The 17,800-nt window shown below is 42.0% G+C and overlaps 1 protein-coding gene across 4 annotated transcripts in view; it reads right to left on the bottom strand.

The window, feature by feature from the left end:
- The window catches only part of Pld1 (phospholipase D1), a 196,118-nt gene that overhangs the window by 7,413 nt on the left and 170,905 nt on the right, over positions 1–17,800 (bottom strand). For all 4 annotated transcript variants that reach the window (XM_028763312.1, XM_028763305.1, XM_028763299.1 and 1 more), the window contains 2 exons: positions 13,335–13,469; positions 5,327–5,480 (listed from right to left, as the gene is read on the bottom strand). In XM_028763312.1, the coding sequence (XP_028619145.1) occupies positions 5,327–5,480; positions 13,335–13,469 (289 nt within the window). The remainder of the gene's footprint in view (positions 1–5,326; positions 5,481–13,334; positions 13,470–17,800) is intronic.

Here is a 17,800-nt window from a genome sequence, read left to right as displayed (position 1 = left end):
GACCTATGATGTGACCCAGGTGGGAGGAAAACCAAAGTACCTGGCAACTGCCAGCATCATAGAGAAGCTTTCAACAGCAGACAAACTTCTGAACGCGGTGGTGCATATACACCATATAAGCACTTGGGAGGTGGAGACAGGAGGATCAGAAGTTGAAAGTCATCCTCAACTACAAAGTGAGTTCAGGCCAGCCAGCCTGTGCTTCATTCTATTTCAACACACACACACACACACACACACACACATTTTAGCAAGGCATAGTGGCTCAGAAAATTAATCACAGCGTTTAGGAGACAAAGGTAAAAATATTTCTGTGAGTTCCAGGCCAGCCAGGGGCACATAGGGAGAACCTGTGTCAAAAGCAAACAAATAAAATAACCAAATAAAGGTTTTAAAACAATCAAATAAATGGGGATACCTCCCACACCTCTTGTGTACCAGTTGAGGAGGAAATAATCTAGAGCCCCTGTATTATTTCCTACATTTAAAACAAGCTACTCTGTGGGACATGGTGGTGCACACTTGGAAATCTACCACTGAAGAGTCTGAGATAGGAAGGTCTTGAGTTCAAGGTCAGCTTGGGCTATGTAGTGAGAACATATCAAAAAAATAAAAATGAAACTAAACTACACATGCTGAATGCAAAATGTAAAACTCAAACAAATACTAGAAAAAACAAAAAGAAAAAACAAAATCCAAAGTAACTGTGAATCTTGGTGACTATACTCTTAGCAAATAGATAAAAAAGAAAAATAAATAAATTTAGTTAATAATGAACAAATGATTTCCCCCAAATAGTAATTTTCTCCAAATAGGACTAAGAAAAAATTGCTTAACCATAGTCAACAAAATAAATAATAATTATTGGTCATCAAGAAAAAGTTAAGCATTCCAGAAAAGTGGCCAAAGGACATGAAAAAGCCATGCAAACTCACAAAAGAACAAGTACTCTTAACTAGTAAACAAATTTAAAAAAAAAAAAACTTAAACTTTGGGATATTAGCCCCAAAGCTCAGAATACCCAAGATACAACTCACAGACCACATAAAGCTCATGAAGAAGAAAGTGTGGGTGCTTTGGTCATTCTTAGAAGGAGTAACAAAATACTCATGGGAGCAAATATGGAGACAAAGTGTGGGACAGAAACTGAAAAAGGGGCCGTCTGGAGACTGTTCTACCTGGGTATCCATCCCATGTGCTGTCACCAAAGGTAGATGCTGATGTTGATGGCAGGAAGTACATGCTGATATAGCTGTCTCCTTAGAGGTCTGCCAGAGCTTGACATATACAGAGACAGATGCTCACAGCTAACCATTGAACTGATCAAGGGGTTCTCAATGGAGGAGTTAGAGAGAAGACTGAAGGAGCTGAAAGGGTTTGTGGCCCCATGAGGAGAGCAACAATACCAACCAACCAGAGTTCCCAGGGTCTAAACCACCAGCCTGGGAGCACTTAGGGAGGGACCCATGGCTCCAGCTGTATATGTAGGGAAGGATGGCCTTGTTGGGCATTGGTGGGAGAGGAGGTCCTTGGTCCAGTGAAGGCTGGACGTCCAGTGTGAGGAAAGGGTGGGGAGGTGTGAGAGGGTGGGGAGGTGAGGGTGGGTGGGTAGATGGGGGCACATCCTCACAGAAGCAGAGGGGTGGGGGATGGGATAGGGTGTTCTTGGCGGGGGGGGGATGGGGTAACATCTGAAATGTAAATAAAATATCCAATAAAATAAATAAAATCTTAAAAATCACAAAATAATAAAATATCAGCAAAAGGTTACATCAAATACTGAGGTATATTTTTCAGGAATTATGGCATACACATATGATTAAGTATGGTGTAATCATTAAAATTTACAGAATAATACTGACATGGTAAAGCTTTTGTAACATTTAGATAATAAACATATTCAGGGACTGGCCTGCTGGCTTGACGTGGAAGCCAAGCCTTGACTGCCTCTAAGTCTGAAGACCTGAATCATGTCTGCAAGACCCTCAAGGTGAAAGAGGAGCGCTGACTCCCACAAATTATCCTGACTTCCACATCCATGCACACACACATATGTATGCACATATACACATGCAAATAAAGAAATAGATCTTTAAAAAATAATATTTCCAGGGCCTTCAAGATTCAAATTTGTTTTTAAAAGATAGATACAATATGTATGTGTATACATACATATATACATATGCAAGAAAAAGAATGCTAGATGCCAAATGTTAAAATTGTTGGCATACTTGTGTGATGTGCAGAGAAATCTATTACTGTATTGCTAGGGATGAGAATCCATCCAGGGGTTCATCAAATAATTACAAGTAGAACTGTATGATCTCATCCACAATCCCAATATTGCTTATCTCCTGAGATGTTATTTCAACTTGTTAGAGACAACTATATTCCCATGGTCATTCCACCATTATTCAGAGGAGCCAGAAAACAAAAGCAAACTAAGTGTCCATCAACTTATAAACTAGTGAGAAAAGATGTGGCTCAACATTAATGTGATTCATACACAGATAAGAAGGAAGGAAGGAAGACAGACGGATGGTTTGGCCTCATCGATGGAACATGGAAAAGAGCTTACAGAAGCTTAAGGAAAGGATGATGGCTATCAGTTCTGAGGCAACAAGGAAGGGGAAGGCGTGACATGAGCTTGGTCAATGAGAACTAAGCTATTGTAGGCATGTGCAAGAAGTTTTGGTGTTTCATGGGGGACTTTTGATGAGTATGATTATGAAGTGTGTATTTCACAGAAGCTAGAAGAAAGAATTCTGGGTGTTAGATTTGAATGCTGAACGAAAGGATAAAGGCTTGAGTAGATAGGTATGCCCATTGTACTGGAGAGATGTCTCATCAGAAAAACACTTGCCATGCAAGCCTGGTAACCTGAATTGAAGTTCTGAAACCGAGGTAAAAAGCTGGATACGACAGCGTACATCTTTCATACCGGCACTGTTACAGTGAGATGGGAGGAGAAAGAGGAGAACTGCCCAGAAGCTCACAGACCAGCTAGTCTGGAGTACTCAGGAAGCACAAACAAGAGAGAGCCCTGCCTCAACAAGGTACATGGACAGTTGTCCCCAGAATTGTTCTCTGACTTCCACTTATGCACATGGCACTGCCCAAACATATTAATTTTTTTAAAGTTACTCTCACATTAATCTAGACATTACTTTGTAAACACAAGTACTAAAATGTTGGGATTGGTCTGATGCTGCTATGTAATCAAATGCTAAATTCTATAACCCAATATCTGATTGCCCCAAGATGAGCAAATTCTCTCATAGATCAGCTTTTGTTATACAAACCTTGCTCCCAAAGTTAACTGGTCAATAAAAGGCTAAAGCCTGTGATTGGGCAGTAGAGAGAGACAAGAGGGACTTACTGAAAGGGAGAATAGAACTCTGGGGAAAAAAAGAGAAGAAGGCCTTTCTCCAGAAGACATGAGGGGAGACAGACATGACTACAGGTCTGGAAGGTGTAGCTAGCCACGTAGCTAAATGGGGCTAGGTGGATGGTTAACTAGTTGAGAGTCTGCCCATCTAAGTCCCAAACCTTGAAATATTCTCTGTGTGGTTGTTTGGGGAACTAGCTGGTTAAGGAACAACTGCCGTAATATTCATTGACAATATTAATTAGTATATACAGAATAATTATTTTTACACTAAAATATCACATAGCACTCAATAAATATTAATACAAATCTGCAATTCATGTATGAATTTTAAATTAAAGCTTAAAACTCACTGGTACTGGGTGGAGGAATTACAAATTGCACCTTCATATTGATTTTTTATATATGCCGAATTTTTACAAGAGAAAATAAACTGTAAAGGAGAATTGTGTCTCTCTATAATTAGTATACACCTAAAGATGTATAAAGAAGCCCACTACTTTAAAAAAAAATACTGAAATTTACCCACAACTGAAAGGACATGACATATATTTTCAGCTTACAAAGTGAAATATTTCCTTGTGACTGCTGTAGTAGGAAGCCATTGGGTTGAATAGCAGGGTACTGATTTTAAATTCTCCCATGCTAAACAAAACAAATTAACAGCACTTTTCTGAAATATCAGTGGTCTGAGAGAATTTTAACTGCACCAAACAATTAGTAATAAAGATGACAATATAGCGATAAAAGCTGTTGAACAGTACTGACATATTTTGAGGCATGGCTCTACTGAGTTCTTTTTGCTGAGAGTAAAGAATGAATGTGTCTGAATGTGAATGTAGCTAGGTCTGGGGAGCTAAGTCTGCTAGCACTGAAGAAAGGTGGCTGTCATGCTGGCAAGAAGAGCAGTATCTAGTACATGTCCTCTCTGTGTGAGCCAGTTTCCACGTGGACCACTAATGCATGAAGGATCAAAACAATGGTTTTGCAAGACATCCCTCCTACAAACAGCATAAAGCACAACCCTCACCTACATCAGAAGCACTTGGTATGTCTCACCATAGAGGCCATTATTGGGAGCACAGAGGGCCTTGTCACAGATACACATTAAAGAAACTAGAAATGTTAGAGTCCTCTTTTCAATAGGAGAGACGGCGTATAACCTGTGTTTCCACTTAGAGGCTGGGAATGGAGGCGGTTAATAACCTGGTGATTTACTCTGTCTGTAGGACTAGCCTATACCAAACTCCCACAGGCAAGACCTGAAATGGCTAATAGTTTAGGTGACCTTTGTGTTATCTTAAAGCCAGAGCTTGAGAGACAATCTCCCACAACCAGGACCAGAGGTGGCTAATAGCCCAAATGACCTCTATGCTCTCTGAATGATCAAGACCACACCAGATCCTCCTATAGGGCCTTAAGATACACATACATATAGCTACATATGTCTAGAATCAATCTTCATGGAAGAAGCAGCCTGTACTTTGAAAACAGTTTTGATGTAATTATGCCTCTTTGTGCACAGGGATTGTGCTACACCAGAAAACATGTTTTCCAAATAGTGCTGTACTTAAATATGATGATGATAAACTACTCAGGGTCAGACAATGGAAGTATGAACCAAACCTAGCTAACTAAATCATGTTGAACCGGATTTCCTTCTAATCTCACTCTGACAGAACCTGGTGGTCACAGAGATCCCTCACAGGTCACAAGTGAAATCACATCACAGTGAAGACAATTCTAGACTCATAAACTATTAAAATATGTGTGTACATGTCTAAAAACATTTTCATACTAGTATATATATCCTCCACTCTGAGGGACATTGTTCAAGGTGAAAAAGAATCCAGCCTGGTGGAGGTGCCAAGGGTGAAGGTCACCCTAAGCCCCAGCTCTGTGGAACTAATAGTAAAGCCATGGCTCTGCGGGGCTGACCTGAAGCACTCCAGCCGAAGGCCTTGGGCAAAGCGGCCAGCTTGATATTCTTTTCCATCCATCATCGATGGGACCGTCTCTGTGTCCTGCACTATGACAGCCATTTCGCTGTCTCGCTTCCCCAGCATGCTCCGGTCATTGATGTTGGCAGAACCTAAAAGTAGAATCAGTAGACATGCTCAAACTTCTTCTCCGGACAGCCACCACCAATACAGATCCCACTCTATGCTTCCTGGCTCACAAAACCCCAACTCTGTCAACGTCATCAAGGGAAGATGCAGTTCACAGATGTGGTGGCCTCCTGAGGATGAGCCCAAGTATGAACTTATCATTCTATGCCAGTCATTGTAATGTTGTCATCTTTGTCAGTGATTAGCTTAGGAGATGGTACTTGGCATAGTTCTGAACCATGTGACATGAAGGAATGCTCCCAGGGGCTTCTGAGAAAGAAGAACTTTGTACCATTGTTCTTATCCTTTGGGTATTGACTTCAGAAGATTCATTCTTCAGCCAGTCATTTTGCAACCACGAAGGACTAACTCAACAAGCTGAGGCTGAGGGACAGAAAGCAGAGTAGCAGTCGGAGAGATGGCCCCGCAGTTACGTGAGCTGCCTGCTATTCCAGGGGGCTCAAATTTGTTCCTAGCATCCATGCTGGTGGCTCACAGCAACCTGTAACTCTAACTCCAGAGGATCTGATATCCTCTTCTGGACTCTGTGGGCACCTACACACATGGAGATAGCGTACACACAGAGAGAGATATAGATACAACACACACAAACAAAAATAATTGTTTAAAAAACACCCTACAAAGTCTATTAAACTAGGTAACACTGGAACTTCCTTATATTATTTATGAAACAATACAATTTCCTTATTGTTTCACATACTTCAATTTTTCTACACACATCTCAAAGGATGCTGGTTAATCAAAAAGGAGTTTAAAGAAAACAGCATAAGTACCAGTTCAGTATAGAAATTGGTAGGGTTTTGGGTTTTGTTTTATTTAAAAAAAAAAAAAAATCAGCCTTGAGGTGGTAGCACACACCTTTAGTCCCAGCAGTCAGGAGGCAGAGGCAGGCAGATCTCTGACTTCAAAGCCAGCCTGGTCTACACAGTGAGTCCTAGGACAGCCAAGCATACACAGAGAAACTCTGTCTTGAAAACAAACAAACAAACAAACAAACATCAAGAACAAGCTTTCTAGTCTTCGACTTAGACAACAAGGGCTGTCCATCCCAGGAGGGCTTTCACACTCACCGGCTACTCTGCATACTGTTGGATCGATACAACCCTCCACCTCCGCTTCTGAGGCCGGCCAGCAGCTTTGATATCAACTGCCCTCTACTCTGAAATCTCAGTTCCCTGAGGATGTGAACTGAGGACTAATGTTTTAGTTTTAACTTGTAGGTGTGCATTATGCGCTCCTTTTTATTACCTGATTCTTTATAACAGGAAAGCACTGTGGAAGATCACAGCAAGGCATGTGCATACGCTGCTTAGTTTAATGCTACACCACGAGGCTTGGCAGCAGGTTTTTCAATGGCTTTTCATTTCATTTTCATTGAAAATTTAATTACATGATTTTTCCCTCTTTCCTAGTCTCCCAACCTTCCTGATGCCCCTCCCATTGCCTTTTCTCAAAGGTATGGCCTCTTTTTAATTGTTAGATATGCATATGTATGTAACAATAAGGATATTGTTATACATATAAATGTGTAAATACAACCTGCCTGGTCCGGTTAGTGTTACTTGCACATGCATGATTTCGATTTCGGGGCTGAGCACTTGGTACTAGATAACCTATAGGTATTTCTCAGTTGCCTGCAGTTCTTTGTTAGGTGTGAAATCCTGGAAGACTTCCCCTTGCAGGTTAGTTGGCCTAATGTTCAGGTCTTATTTAGGCAGCTGTGCCTGTGAAACCAGGGTCCCCTAGGTGGAGAGAGTTTCCTGGAAAGCACCATTTGTATCTGAGCCCTCTCTAGCCTAAGCATTCTTTCCTAGATGCATGAACAGAGCACCTGGTGCTGCTCTGGGATTTCACTCTCCTCCTGCTTTAAGGAGAGGTCACTCAGGACTTGGATCTGCAGGATCCGGTGGTACTTCTCCAACCAAGATCAAAACATTGTGGGGTGGGAGCCAGCCTGGAAATCCTCAGATATATATCCATTACCTCCAGATGCCTTCCCATGGCAGTGGCCCCTGAGTCATGAGGGCAGGAATCTATACTCCAATGGCAGGTAGTCTTAGTTCAGGACCCTTCACTGGGTCTCTTTTCCCAAGATGACCACATTGAATAAATCCTGCCCCCCCCCACACCTCTCTGTCTGTCTATCTGTCTGTCTCTTTCTCTCTCTCTGTCTCTCTGTCTCTGTCTCTGTCTCTCTCTCTCTCTCTCTCTCTCTCTCTCTCTCTCTCTCTCTCTCTCTCTCTCTCTGTTTCTCTCTGTCTCTCTGTTGTTGTTGTTTTGGTTTTTTTTACTTTCTATTTTTAAGCTGGGTCTTTTTATTATCTTGCTGAGAATAGGTGGCCTGGAGCACAGGCTGTGACCCTCAGGTTTGATTGCATGAGGACCAGGATTCAGTTTCCCAGAACTCATATAAATGCTGGGCGGGCATGGCAATCCACCTGTAACCCTGGTGTAAGGTATGCAGAGATGGGATTCCTGGAGCAGGTGGACTAGCTAGGCTCCAGGGAATTGAAAGACTATGCCTGAACATATAAGATGGAAAATGACAATGGAAGACACCCAATCAAGTCACCATGTCAGCCTCTGGCTCCTTTCCCCCTGAGCATAAGCATATGTAATCATGCATGTAAACATCACACATGAGCTTAATAAATTTAATACAGAGAACAACTGACTGATGAGTGCAAATTCAGAGAAGGAGTTGCAGGACTAGAGCATTCCTCATTTCTACATAAAAGACGAGGAAGAGGACGGCAGAAGCTAGGGTACAGACTGGTTACAGGTTCTGGGTACCCTTGGAGGGACACAGAGGATCAATGAGAGAGTAAAGGAGCAAATGGCTGTGCAGCACACACAGCTGGGGAACCCCTCAGAGGCAGCGTTACTGAAATACTCATGGAGCAGGCAGCTCGCTGCCAGGGCAGCTGAAGGAGACACTGCAGGAGAAAGGAGCTCTGTTCTACCTTCAGCTGAAGGACCTCATCAGAAGGGAATTAAAGAAGACGGTTTGTGACTAGATTAAAAATGTCAAATTTCCTTATCCTAAACAAGAGCCACTACCTGGTGCCTCTAAGGAGCCATGGACTTAAAGGTAAATCCCTCTAACTGGAATGGATTATATTCAGTTGTGATGATGGCTAAGCAAGGCATTGATCTGTGAGTACAGCTGAGTGTCGTTAGGTGTTTTATACCAAGGTCCTTTATCAGAATAGTAATTGTTGCTTTTCCTCTAGATCCCTGGGCTACCTAGCCTCAGGTTCCTGGCCACCTAAGTGGTGCTGAATATGGGTTCCATCTCATGGAGTGGCCTTAACTCCAATCAGATGTTGGTTTGTCACTCCCATAAACACTGTACCACCTGTGTCATTAGTACTTCTAGCAAGTGGGTCACCATTGTAGATGGAAGGGTTTATAGCTGGGTTGGTGTTGACCTATCCCCTTTGGTAGCCTGCGGGGTACCTTCCAGGACTATGAGTATGGGTAAAAGCTGTACGAAGGCACCAGTTCGACCTCTCCTTGTTCAATGAGTTGTGTAGAAGCTGTCTTCAGCAACAGGGCCTTACTGTCAGTTTTGTGGAGAACCTTGAACATAGCATCAGTTCTCATGGACCTTTTTGGCCAAAAACTCGATTAGATGTAACTCATTCCTGGATGATGAGAGATACCCAGTTGGGGCTTCATAGTCCCTATTATTTGGCAGTTTCAACTAGATCACCTTCATATATGTGTATTTTTGGAAAGCTTCCTACACCACCACTCAAATGGCCCTGGTTTTAGATGTCCCTCTCTATTTTTCTTCCCTTGCCCTCTTTCTCTGACCTCATCATTTGATCTTCCCAATTCAGGCCCCCACCTTATTCGGCCATAATTATATTATTTCCCCTTCCTAGGGAGATCCATCCCTGCCTTCTAGTCCCTTACTCTATAGTTAACGTCCATGGTTACATGGCTCATAGCCTGATTACTGAAGACTTAACAGTTAACACTCACATGTAAGTGAAAACATGCCATATTGTCTTTTCAGGCTGGGCTACCTGACTCAGGATGATTTTTTTTTCCCTAGCTCCATGCATTTACCTGTGAATTTTGTTATTTAATTTTTTTAGCAGCGGAGTTAACATTCCATTGTGTAAACGCAACATAACAGTTTCTTTAACTATTCATCCATCATGAATGAATTGATTTCTACTATCTAGACTGTTTCCAATTTCTGGCTATTATAAATGAATGGAGACGGTTGAACAAGTGTCACTGTATTAGGATGAACTGTCCTTTAGGTGTATGCCCAAGAGTGGATTGCCAGATCTTGAGGTGGCTTGATCCCCAGCTTCCAAGGAACCACCACACTGATTTCCATAGTGACTGTACAAGTTTGCACTCCCACCAGCAATGGAGGAGTGGTCCCCTCACTCCAAATCTGTGCCAGCAGGAGCTGTCATTCACTGATCTTGGTCATCCTGACTAGTGTACAGTGAAATCTCAAACTAATTTAAATTATTTGAATTTCCCTGATGACTAAGGATGTTAAACATTTCTTCAAGTGCTACTCAGCCATTTGTGTTTCCTCTTTTGAGAATTCTCTATTTAAATCTGTAGCCCATTTTAATATTTTCTTGACATCCAGTTTTCGGAGTTCTTTATATATTTTAGATATCAGCCCTCTATCAGACGTATATTGCTAAAAATCTTTTCCTACTCTCTGTTTGAATGACAGTGTACTTTGCCATACAGAAGCTTTTCAGTTTCATTCGGTCTCATTTATTAATTGTTCTTAGTAACTGTGCTGATGGCGTTCTGTTCAGAAAGTCTTCTTGTGCCAGTGAGTTCAAGGCTATTCCTCACTACTCTTCTTTCAGGTCCAGTGTACCTGGCTTTATGTTGAGGTCTTTGATCCATTTGAAGTTGACTTGTCACTTATAGATGATAAGTCCCTATAGAGCAGTGGTTCTCAACTTTCCTAATGCTGTGACCCTTTAATACAGTTTCTCATGTTGTAGTGAACTCTAACCATAAAATTATGCTACTTCACAACTGCAATTTTGCTACTGTTATGAACTAGTGTGTGTGTGTGTGTGTGTGTGTGTGTGTGTGTGTGTGTATTTTCTGATGGTCTTAGGCAATCTCATGTGAAAGGGTTGTTTGGGTCCCAAAGGGTCATGACCCACAGGTTGAGAAACACTGCTATAAACAAGGGATGTTAGGCTATGATGCTTTTTAAAAACTACTCTGCACAACTATTTAAAAGAATCTATCTCTTCAATCTAATTACATATATATATATATATATATATATATATACATATATACATACACACATATATATAGATATTCAAGCCATTTTACAGAAATATACATACATGTATCCACTGATATATGCTGAGATATGTACATTTCCTTGCTTCAAAATTACATTTTTCCTAAATTATATTCCAGATAAGACATTTCATTACTGTTAGATATGAGGTTTTTTTTCTTGTCTCAGTGAAGGCTAGAGATGAAAAAGGCATAGAACTGTCAAAAACTGTCAAAATGCTCCGTGACATTTAGTTTCTTAAAGACTAGGGAATTGTCTTAATATAGCTGAGGAGCTACATTTTATTTAAAACAGATGAACAGGATTCCCAGAAGGGCCATCCACTACTCTCTCAACAACACATGTTCAGAGTGGTAATATGCTGGTTGGGTTTATGACAAGCTTGAGTCATCTAAAAGAAGGAACCTCAATTGATACAATGCCTCAATAAGATCTGGATGTAGGGCATTTTCTTAATTAGTGGATTGATGGGGAGGGCACAGCCCATTGTGGGTTGGTGCTTTGCCTGGGCTGATGTTCCCGGGTTCCATAAAAAAGCAGGCTGAGCAAGCCCTAAAGAGCAAACCAGTAAGCAGCATCCCTCCATGGCCTCTGCATCAGCTACTGCCTCCACATGGCTGCCTTGTTTGGGTACTTGTCCTGGCTTCCTTCAGTGATGGACTACAATATTGAAGTGTAAGCCAAGCTTGCTTTTGGTAATGGTGTTTTGTTGCAGCAATTGAAATACTAAGTAGGAAAAGTTATTAATTTTCTTCATCTCATTCACCTTTCCGGTGTTCATTCATGTAACATAATATTAACACAAGAAATAATCCAATAATGGTAACATAGGATGTCCAGTGTATATAAACCAGGAAGGTGGCTGAGTGTCCCCCCTCTGCCCCAGAAGATCCAATCCAGAATGTGCATGCCTCTCTCCAGAGTCAGTAAGAGGAAGAGGACTCTATAGAAATACACTGTAGGAGGAGCTAAGGTGGGAGGAGTAAGGAGAGGAAGAGGAGGAGTTGGGAGAGAAAGAGAAAAAAGGAAGAGGAGGAGCTAGAGAGGGCAGAGATGTAGGAGGATGGAGAATCACACAGGTATGGAGAGCACTCGTGGGGAACAACTTATAAACTTATAATTAGGTTAGCTAATTGGGATACAACTCTCTTTGTATGGGCATCTTGTTATTAATCATTATCAAATGTATGAAGCCTTTGATTAATCTATAAGAATTAGAGTCTCATTCTCTTACTGGGCCTGCACGGATGGTGGAATAGTCTGGGCAACACCTTGCCTTGCAGAAACAGCGTGAATGATTGGCAGAGCCATCTCTCATGCTGGCATCTAGTGGGTGGCAGGATTGGTGTTTCTGGTGGGCTGGTTCTAGCTGCAGTGCACACGTGGCCTCAGGCCGAGAAACATGGTGGCTGGGCAGGGCAGAGCCTGCTGCAGCGTAGACAGTCAGCATGGCAGGAGGCCGCTTTAAATAATTAACACAACAATACACCTTTCTCATTAGTCAGAGAAGAATATTGATCTTAAAATAGGGCTATGTCCTTTTACTGAAACACTCTTCTCTCCCCAACTCCACAGATATCAGCAAAGTTCATGGTTTGACATCTTGATTAAGGATGTCCAAAACATAGACATCAGAAAGAGTATTAATAAGTGCACAGATAGTAATAATACTTTAACATTCTTCTGACCTTGACTGTTACCCATCTCTGGATCTGTAGGAAAGGTCAAGTGGATGTAACAAGCCACCCACAAGGCTTTCTTGTTGTAAATACTTTCCTTGCTGATTATCTCACCCTCCAACCGGAAAAATCTAGTCACTTGGATTCAAAATCAAAGTAAGTGAATAATAAAAAAATTAATAAAATCAGGGCTAGTGATATGGCTCTGCAGGTAAAGACACCACTTGCTGCCAAGCCAAGCCTGAAGATTGGAGCTCAATTCCTAGGACCCTTCACACACACACACACACACACACACACACATACATTCACACACACAGACACACACACATACACACAGACACACAGACACACACATACACACACACATACAGACACACACACATACACACACAAACACAGATACACACACAGACACACAGACACATACACATACACACAGACACATACATACACACACACAGACACACATACACACACTCACATACACACACACAAATGCATAGCACACACAAAATCAATCAAACATTTTTAAGAGAACCAATGAGATGAAGCATATGAATAAATGAATGGCTAAAGCTCCAGCTTCTAACACTATAATATGTACAAATTCCCTTTCATTGCTCTGATCTCTAAAACTTTATAGATTAAAACCAAAACCAAACAAAACAGTTTAGAGAAGATGCAACAGAAGAGGACTGTCTCTGGAACAGTCTAGTGTTATATGACAGTGTCTCTGCTGCCAAGGAAGTGTGGGGAAGCAAGGGCAACTGAGGGAGAGGGCTGTCAGTGACAAGAAGCACAGTCACAGGCCACATACTTACCGATGATAACCGTGTTATCATCAGCAATTAACAACTTGCTGTGGACATAGATGAGCTCAGTGACTAGGTTTCCTTCCAGCTCTGCGTGTGTTCTCAGACCACAAAACGATATGTAATTTATCCACTTATTACCAACTGTGAATCAAAAAGAAAATACAAAAATCAATATCACCATGCCCAAATAAGGTACATCAATTTTGTTATTTTCCCAGACATATATGCCACTTAAGCAGGTTACTCAGAATACATGTATACAAAATTGTAATGTGTACACACAAATGCACTTGCGCACGCGCACACACACACATATTATATATAAACTTAACCAGGAAAGTATAAGGGAATCCTAGTTTCATTCTGTTACTGTAACAAAACACTGTAGCCAAAACCATCTTACGAAAGGAAAGGGTTTGCCTTATTCTTCTAGATCCCAGTCCATCACTGAAAGAAGTCAGGGCTGGAGCCCCAGGCAAGAGAGTAAGCAGGATCCAGAGGAACAATGATTGCTAACTCTCTCTTTCTCTCTGTCTGTCTGTCTGTCTGTCTGTCTATCTGTCTCTGTCTCTCTCTCTCTGTCTCTCTCTCTCTCTGTCTCTCTGTCTCTCTCCCTCTCTCTCTCTCTCTCTCTCTCTCTCTCTCTCTCTCTGTCTCTCTCTCTCTCCCTCCCTCCCTCTCTCTCTCTCTTTCTCTCTCTCTCTCTCTCGTTCATTCTCTGGCTCATGCTTAGCTCATTTGTCATCATCCATCCCAGAATCACCTACCCACGGTTGGTGCAGCTCACAAGAGACTGGATTCTCTATATCAATTAACAGTAAGAACAATCCCTTATAGATACGTCCACAGGCCGACCTGAGATAAGCAATCCCTCATTTGAGATTCCCTTCTGAGATGACTCTATGCTATGTCACTAAAGCTAACTAGGACAATAACTACATTAAAAAATCATATTGAGATGTCTTTTGTCTTTGACAGATGCAATTTGACAGATACAGATTACGTATACTCTAATTTGAACCTTTTAATGAGTTGGTGGGTTAGCTACTGAGGAAAGAAGGCAGAAAAGACAACACAAGATTTCTGTGTTACGGCAGGTTTTCTACTTTGCCGTGGATGCTTTATTAAGTTCAGGTGTCTTGGAAAGAAACACATTTTCAGGTTCACGAGGAGAGTCCAGCACTGAGACAGCACCCTTCTTGCACATGCGTGGATGATCGCAGAGCACTGACTGACAAAAAGAGCTGAACTGGTGTAACAGTGCTTCACATTACACCAGTCTACATATATGAAACAAAGGTCCTACATACATGAAATAGTCACAACCCCTCCAAGTGTGAATTTTACATTAGAACAGCGTTTAAGTTCCAGGTGTGTTTAACCTGCAGCAGCAGGTTACATGAGATCTAGGACTGCCAGGAGAAGGCGCAACACAAAATCACGAACTTCCTTAAAACATTGTCAGTTGGGAGATGGGGCACAATTTTTTGTAACTCCATTACACAGTTCTCAAGCAAGAGTTTTGTAAATGACAAGATCAAAAGATTGGACATGCCTGGACCATTACTCCCTTAAAAAAAAAATCTCCTCTGGCTAAAGAGAGGGGAGCATGTCCTCTTTGAAGTTCTTTATGTCCATAAACTTTTTGGAAAATATTTCTAAAAATGTCTCATTTTTATAGTCACTGTAGAATGCATTTCTCCTGCACTGGGGCTTCCCCACACGGCTTCCATCACCATTGCTACATAGGGCCATGAGCCTGAGCTTTTGGTTCCTCTGTACCATCTAGGGCTGCTTCGTGACCCAAAGTATAATGCTTTAAGACTTAAAACCATTTTTCAATAGAGTCATGGAGAAAAGCCTTTGCCAAAGGCTTTTATTTTTAGCAGGGATTTTTCTATTGTAACCTCACAAGATCCACTAAAGAGGGGTTCTCAGTGTACATAGGCCTACCCCATTTTTGTAAAACTTGCTAAAGGCAGATTACTGAGCTGGACATGTGGTTCAGTGGAAGATGCCTGGGGAGGTGTTCAAACCCCAGGAAAGTGAAAGGAAGGGAGAGAAGGTGAGGGGGAGCACAAGAGGGGGAGGAGAGGGGAAAGGTAAAATGTCAGCATACAGAAACACAGGGTGAAGGTTCAGATAGAGCCCTGAAATTGTCCTACAGAGTGACATTAGCCCTGTCTCAGGGATAAAGGCCAATGCCTCACAAACCTAACAACCTGAGTTTGATGCTGGAACGCATGGGAAGGCAGAAGATGAGACCTGACTCCTGAATGTTGTCCCCGGACCTCCCTACTCGAGATGTGGCATGTGCTTCCTTCTACCAGTAATACTAAAATGAATACATTGTACTAAGAGTCTGAGCATATTTAAAAATCATTTTGAAAAGATCAGTTATGTTGACCAGCTTCCAGCAGCCTGAAGATGTGCCATAGTCTATAGTGTCAAAACTTAGGTTTGTGTGGTTCCACAGTAGGCCTAGGGCACATCAGCCAAGCACCTGTCAGCTAAGGTGCCCATACCACAGTCCATACCACCTTCCACTCTCCCTCCCCCAGACAGTAAGGCTCATGTGTGAAAAAACGGCCCTGAAGAGAAAGCTAACAGTACAGACTCAAGAGGAGAAAAAGAGGAGGGAGAAAGAAAGAAAGAAAGAAAGAAAGAGAGAGAGGGAGGGAGGGAGGGAGGGAGGGAGGGAGGGAGGGAGGGAGGGAGGGAGGGAGGGGAAAAAGAAGAAAGAGACAAGGAGAAAAGTCCTGTGTAGTAAGGAAGCACCATGGGTAATCTTGGCATGGTCTGTCAGATACAATTAGTGTGCACCAATGATGGCAGTGCACCCCACCTTTCACCCCCCTGTGCTCCTAGTGAAGGAAGTCAAGGATCTGAGAACTGGTATTTTATTCTGAAGAAAGCTGACTTCACAGGAAACAAATACTAAGTTGGTGGCATTAACGTTGTACTACCATGTTACAGTGAGGAGTGATTTCAGAGGAAAACAAAACTCCAGCAGCACAGATACTCTAATACCACGGTGAAGAAAGGGAAAGACCAGTCCTGGGGAGGTCCCCAGATGATGTCATGGGATATGAGACTCCCCAGACACACAATCAGGGACTAAGAGATTCCCCAGACACACAATCAGGGACTAAGTCTGATTGACAATGCTGTCTGGTTACCAGAAGGAAGATGAGCCCACACAAGTGCTGGAAGTTTACAAGGCAATCTTGAGGGGGAAAAACCCACCAAGCTTATGGCTTAAATTTGGAGCTCTGGGTATTTGTGTATCTGTAATTCCAACCGAACACCCCTGGCCACTAATTTACACTAACTTGGCCCTAAAGCCTAAAATGCTATACTTCACAAAAATTATACAAATGATAACGGAATGCTTTTCCCTGAACACTAAGTCTTTGGAGATTATCAGATCAGAGCTAGGGCTGGAATTCTTTTCAGGAATTTTAATTTCGTCACAGCTGCAGCTTTATTCAAAATAACTGAAGCAACAACAAGAGTTGCAGCCCTGCCCCCAGTTAGAGATGAGGAAGCCGGGCCTGTAAAACCCACCACACACTAACAAAAACAAACCTGGCAACTTGACCTTTTGCTTCAGAAAAGGGCACTCTGTAATTAATCTTTTCTCTCCACGTTTAAAACATGAACATTTCCCCACAGAGAGGCCTTATTTTGACTTGTTCCCAGGGTGCTTAGAAACTTTCCCTCAAGCAGACTTACCATTGAAACTGTTTCTTGTGTTAAAATCCAATTTATTTCCCTGAATGGCAAAGGCGAGATGAAGGGTCTGGAGCCAGAGAAAAGCGCAGGCTGTTTTCACCATTGAGAAAGGAAAGCAGCAGCTTGCTTTGATTCCTGACTCTCCTATAACCTTGCCTTCTCCTGACAAGCATCAGGCAGAGTGGGTGCCTTTCCCGCTGTTTCATCAGTATGTCTTTTATATGGATTAATTCATCAACCCATAGAGACCAAGGTGACACTCTGGGACATCTGCTCTCTCCTGGGTACAGTTAGGCAATGTGCATAACTGTGTCTGAACACACCATGAGTAAAATCTTCCTGAACTTTACAACACTGATAGACATGTGTGTGTACTTATGATATACTCGTAGGGGCAGTTCAAGCCTATTTATTTGTTTGTTTGTTTGTTTGTTTATTCAATCATTCACTTACTTACTTATTTTGAGGGACAGAGTCTCACTATCTAACTTTCCATGTCCTGGAACTCACTATGCAATCTGAGCTGGCCTGAGGTAGAGTCCTGCCTCTACCTCCTGAATGCTGGGATTAAAGGCATGCACCGTCACACCCAGTTAAACCTATAGTTTTTAAAGCTAACAAATCCGCTAAACATTCATAAAAATCTATAAATATTTCCAAATGTCCTATAGCATGAAATTTCCCATTTTTTATTTTTGCAGTTCAAGGCTGGGAAAACGGTTCAGTGGCAGAGTGCT

This window comes from Grammomys surdaster, unplaced genomic scaffold, assembly GCF_004785775.1.
Source record: "Grammomys surdaster isolate TR1022 unplaced genomic scaffold, NIH_TR_1.0 62, whole genome shotgun sequence".
Classification (NCBI taxonomy): domain Eukaryota; kingdom Metazoa; phylum Chordata; class Mammalia; order Rodentia; family Muridae; genus Grammomys; species Grammomys surdaster.
Note: the sequence above shows the minus strand (reverse complement) of the source record. Positions and strands in the feature narration are given on the sequence as shown.